The sequence below is a fragment of the Oratosquilla oratoria genome, chromosome 3, assembly GCF_046742065.1.
Source record: "Oratosquilla oratoria isolate Oo_2021 chromosome 3, ASM4674206v1, whole genome shotgun sequence".
Lineage (NCBI taxonomy): Eukaryota > Metazoa > Arthropoda > Malacostraca > Stomatopoda > Squillidae > Oratosquilla > Oratosquilla oratoria.
This window is the reverse complement of record NC_134779.1, coordinates 15,499,645-15,505,350: the sequence shown is the minus strand read 5'-3', so window position 1 is coordinate 15,505,350 and position 5,706 is coordinate 15,499,645. Positions and strand designations below refer to the sequence as shown.

The 5,706-nt window shown below is 40.8% G+C and overlaps 1 protein-coding gene across 1 annotated transcript in view; it reads left to right on the top strand.

Moving 5' to 3' along the window:
• Window positions 1–5,506, top strand: part of LOC143020820 (uncharacterized) — a 125,363-nt gene extending 119,857 nt beyond the window's left edge. Inside the window, exon 12 of the mRNA XM_076177630.1 lies at window positions 2,456–5,506. Coding sequence (XP_076033745.1) covers window positions 2,456–3,997 — 1,542 coding nt within the window. The 3' untranslated portion in view covers window positions 3,998–5,506. The remainder of the gene's footprint in view (window positions 1–2,455) is intronic.
• Window positions 5,507–5,706: the final 200 nt, after the last annotated feature.

Below are 5,706 nucleotides of genomic sequence, written 5' to 3'. Positions count from 1 at the left end.
TGTATGCATGCATGCGTATGTTTTCTCGTAGCACAGGTCTCATGGGGTGATACTGGACACACTTTGTGATATAGTGATGAAGGACTCATAACGTAGATGGTAGATTGGTTGATAGTAGAATACATCATGCATGCATAGTACGTACATAGTAAAAGGAACGAACACCTAAAAAGGCGTTATCACACTGGGATATTTTTCCTCCGATTGTTGGAGCAGATTTGCAGCAACCCGCAGCTTTCGGGAAAGAATTCGATGACATGCTGGAGGAAAATAGCAAATGACATTCTACGTTTTTTTTTTTTTTTTTTTTTTTTTTTTTGAGAAATCGAAATAGTTTTCCACAGTGATTTTACGGCTGAAAAGGTTCTGGAAGTGGGCATGTGCCATCGATTGATCGGAGGTTGGAGAAAAAATAGCCCAGTGTGATAGCCCCTTAACATCAAACCAAATTATATACAGGGTTAACATAACAAACGTTCCACGATTAAACGTTCCTTACTACACCGTTAACTAAATTCCTGGATAACATAGATTAAACCTAGTTTTTGTAAAGATCTATTCCTTAGCTCACATTTTTGTAAAATAGAATTAAAGCATATTTTGTGATTCTGTTACTTCTCAGTAGTTACGTAACAGTGTCATGACTTCAGACTGACATGGACTGGACCGGATGATCCATCATTATACGGACTATCTAGATCAGAGGTTGACAACCTTTGGAAGACATTGAGCTAGTTTCTTTGATGTGTAGAACCCGGGGTGTCAACAGTGCTTCTCAATGCGCAAATTAACCCATTAAACTCCGATGACAAGATGTCTTGTCATTTGGTCAAATAAAACAAAAAATCATCATAAAACAACAAAATGTTTGATGATCAAACAGCACCAGAAAAATATGACGTCATCAGTCCTCCTCCTCGAGGAGGAGGACTGATGACGTCATATTTTTCTGGTGCTGTTTGATCATCAAACATTTTGTTGTTTTATTATGATTTTTTGTTTTATTTGACCAAATGACAAGACATCTTGTCATCGGAGTTTAATGGGTTAATAATGTCAGTTTATATGCACCGTTTCACTGCAGCGGGGATGACAGTAAATGGTAATTCCTTGACGATTTCGTTTTAGTTTGATCTCTTGTCGTCACAGTTTATTTGAAGTGGTGACGTTATTTCTCGATGTTGTAACACTATTACAAAACTGGAAATGGAAGATCCAGTATCTCGAATTTGTTAATCCATCATTCAAGAACGATCGATACGCTCCCTTACATAAGCGGCTGGATTATATGTACCTAAAGAGTCTTTAACAGGGTACCACACAAACGACGATTGTGAAATTTGGACCACTGAGGAGAGTTTAAAGTAAAAGAATAGGATGGAGGTAACTAGATGAATTCTACAAGAGTCGGTACTGGCGCCCACAATATTTCTATTTAAATGACGGTCTGTGTTTCGAATCACGCAATATCAGTCATTTATTCAAAATGTCGAAGCAAACATAGCTATTTTTCAGGTGACATGTCTGAGTTCAATAACACAGAATAAGCAGATGTTTGGCTTGCATGACACACCGTCTCTTTTCCTCCGGCAATCATAGTTTTGTGAATCAAATATGGTTAGACAACGAGCGGAACATTAAAAAATACTATTCAGCAATTATGAAAAATAACCTAGATTATGAGTAACTGACATCATATAGGATGGACTTCTGATAATAATAATGATAATGATTTCAATTATGATAATAATGACAACGTAGACTTCTTCATTCATTTGCTGAACAAGACTGCTTACCTTTGCCGTAGACCTCGACTACCTACACATCTGACTACTGGACCAGTGTCACCGTTAAATGTAGTTTAAGACAAGTTTTTTGGTCTCCACGGTGCACATTAGGAAACCCTTTTATAGTGATTTCCACCGTAACTACTCGACTTTACCAATATTACCGTCATCCCTTTTCTTCATTGATACTTTCGCTGCGGATTCTCCCTTTAGCTTAATAAAACCGCCTGGCGGCAGCTAGAATTAACACTAAAAGTGTATAGATATATCTAAGGGATTAAACTTAGTCTACTTGAAGCTGCTTGCTCTATGGACAACTCTATATAGGTTCCACAATTATTGTTGCCATACATAAAAACTTACCCTTTACTTACAATAAACATAGTCATTCTGATGTAAGGATAACATGTTCTTAATATATTTCACCACATACAGTGTTAGATTGTGCTTTTTGTTGTTTATACAGATAACACATCCTACTCAAAGCGATACTTTCAGACACATCGATCTGTATTAGTATAGCCTATAGCCGCTCAATAGACTATCAATATTCCTTAAGAAAGTTCCCTTTGCGCGCATTGACACCCAATCAATCTGTGGCATATACGAAGACTTCCCCGCACGGTCAAGTCCCTTGTGACGAGTAATATTCGAATCCCTTCCTGCAGGTCACCTACGTCGTGGAGAAATCATCCTCAGATCCCTCGTCATCGTCGTCTACCTCCTTTTCTCGACCCTACTCTGTGCCTCTCGGGAGAGACTTCCAAAGGGACCCTGGACAGGCGCCGTCGCCTCCTCCACCAAGGGACTTCAACATCATTGGGCGTAAAAGTAGCAAGAGTGGCAGCAAAAGTAACAATAGTAATCTCAAAAGTGGCAGCGTCAGCAAAAGTAGTAACAGTAGTAGTAGTGAAGGCAAAAAAAGTGTCAGTGAAATGAATGCTATAGATATTAGGAAGAATAATAGTGATAGTTATAGTAGTAGTAATAAAAGTAGTACTGGCAGTATTAGTAGTAGTAATAGTAGTAGTAGTAGTAGTAGTAGTAGAAGTGCTAGCAGCGAAGACAAAGAAAGTGTTAGTGAGCTGAACGCTATTGATGTTAAGGATGACAATAGTGACAGTCAAAGTCCAACACTTGGACAGAAAGTTGCTGACGGGCAGGTCCCCAGTACTGCTAAGCTGTTAGGTAGCGCCGCCTTGGGAGAGCGGAAAAGAGCCTCTGAAACTGAAGTGAGTCACACTGCGGCAAAGGGTGACGGCGTCCAGTCTGCTGTATTGCCGTCAGAACGGCTTCTCCAGGTCAACGAAGGCGCTTGGAGTCCTGAAGTGTCGAAGAAGGACGCAACCGAAAGTCGACGATCCCCGAAGAGAGGGGACGTGCCTCCGGAAGATCACCTAGAAACGGGAGAGGACGGTTTCGGCGATGTTGAGGACGAGGACGGCTTCATCGGAGACCTCTACACCACGCTGATCCGGAAGAACGAATTGTCAACGTCCCCTGGCAAACATCAGAACGAAAGCGAGGTGACCAAAATCCTTGCTATCAAGGACGAGGGAGACGAGGGTTTCAAAAAACTTCGAAAAATTCTCGAGGAAGCAGAGAAGACCATTCAACAGTTTCAGAAGGATTTCCACATCGACGAAGAGAGTCTCATTCGCGAGAAGGAACTGAGGAACAAGAAAAAGAGACTCCGACACGATAACAAGCAAGACGCGAAGAAAAGTTTCGCCTTCAGTTACGTGCCGAGAGACATCGACGGCAGGACCGCGTGGACTTCGCCAGGCTTGCAAGAACGCAAGTTGATCAAAGTGGGCAGTCTCTGGGCCGTGCCTGGAAAGACAGTGACTTCCCAAACGATCTCGACATCGGAGTTGGACGAGGAAAATAGAACTAAAGATACAACCACGGAAGGGTCACATTCTCCTGAGAGCAAAAGTGGTACGGGTGTCTCCGGGATCCTCCTGACTTCTGAGAGTAAAGGTAAGCCGGACAAGAAAGTGCCTGCAACTGGAACCCAGTCAACCCAGAACCCATCGAGCAGCCATAAGCTGAGCGGGAATGGAACTTCAGCCTCTGTCTCCGAAGGCGGGAAACCTGGGAAACGGGAGCGTATGATCCAGAAGAAGATGCGCCATCCCAAGAAGAAGACAAAGCCAGGTAACGAGATGGTGGCCAGCGAAAATGGTCATCACTTGCCGGAGGAATAGTAAGGGCTGGATAGATAGGCGGGCTCGTGTTCGTTATCTCAAGAGATGTATCCTCGCTTACTTGCAATTTCATTACCGACCAGTTTCCAAGAGGAAATGAATTAAGAAATAGTCAATAATGTGTTCATTAGAAAACAGTTTCGCTTTAGAAATATCATACACACACACACGCTAACACACACACTCGAGCAATACATGAATTCAAATCTTTAACATGATAATTGGAAATTAAGTTGTTGGAACTGAACATGAATTTGAAGTTAGATATAATAAATTGGAGAGTAGGATACGGGACCCAATAAGTATTGCTCATTTCCTGTACACTACAACTAGGTAAATATGCACACACACACAAAAAAAAGATTACTGGAGAGACCCCATGAGCTGCTGACAAACGTAAAAAAAAATCACAACATGGATGGGGAGATGATGAAAAAATATAATAAAAATCTTATCCGACCAAGAGTAGTGTATGTAGCATTGGTGGTGACCACACAAAGGTATGGAAGTACTAGCAGAATACAAAAATAAAACAACAGCCAAAACAGTCCCCAGCATCACAAACAGATTGTACAAGGGGCGAGTAAAAACTAGTCCAGCCCTCATTAAGAGAAAGAAGATAAAGGCAATATGACCGATGGATTTTGGACTTATGAAAGGAATGGAAAAATCTGACAGAAAATATCTTTGAGAAGGGGACGGGAGAGCAACAATTGAGCATGGAAAGAAACTGGAACACAAGGGGCTTGAAGGGTATGAAAAAATGCAGTTATCCGTACATTGCATTAATTCAAGGAATGGCCTAGGCAAAGAAACAGCCCAGTCATATATATATATATATATATATATATATATATATATATATATATATATATATATATATATATATATACAATAAATGAATAAATAAATAGATAAATAAATAAACTAATTGAAAGCCAATTTTGATCGGTGGAGACACAATGTTACCTCTGCAACATACTTTTCTTCAGTATGTTACAATTAGGGTAAATGAAACCGTGTAGGTTCTCGATCTGGCAGGAAATATTGTTTATAGCATTGTGACAATTCACACTATTCGTATGGACGTGTTCAATGTTGCTTATCCCATTGGAGATCCCGTTGTAATGCAATGTTACTGAGAAAATATATTTCCTCTTGGGCATTTTAAAAGGACTTCCTCAGTGCAGATTTCAAACAGGGGTTTCAGGGGATCTGCAAGGATATTCACCTAAGTCGACAAACCACGGTACACTTTATCCAAGACAAAGCTTCTACAGCGCGCGGGGACGTTCTTAAATAGAAATTCCACGTCAAGAGAGGATGGGGTTTGCTGGAGTCCAAGCCTTTCAGCAACTCTATAATGTCAGAACAGGATGCCACGTGAATTACCACCATATGATACCAATATATGTTGTGTGTGTATTGCCATCATAATCAGCTATATGAAGTCCACCTCTGATGGAATGTCAACCCCATCGTTCCACTTTGTCTCTTACCTTCCGGTTTGCCTGTCCTTCCCTACCCTCTACACAAGCCCAGCTTAATTTCTCTTCTGGTTCCCATATATTTTATTTTTGCCTGTTCTTTTAATCAAATGGCTCCCAGTATTCATTTCCCCATTTCTGTCTGTTCTTAGTTTAGGATCCATCGGTTCAATTCCCGAGTTTCTGATCAAAACAACATAGCTGGGATTATATTGTGATTGT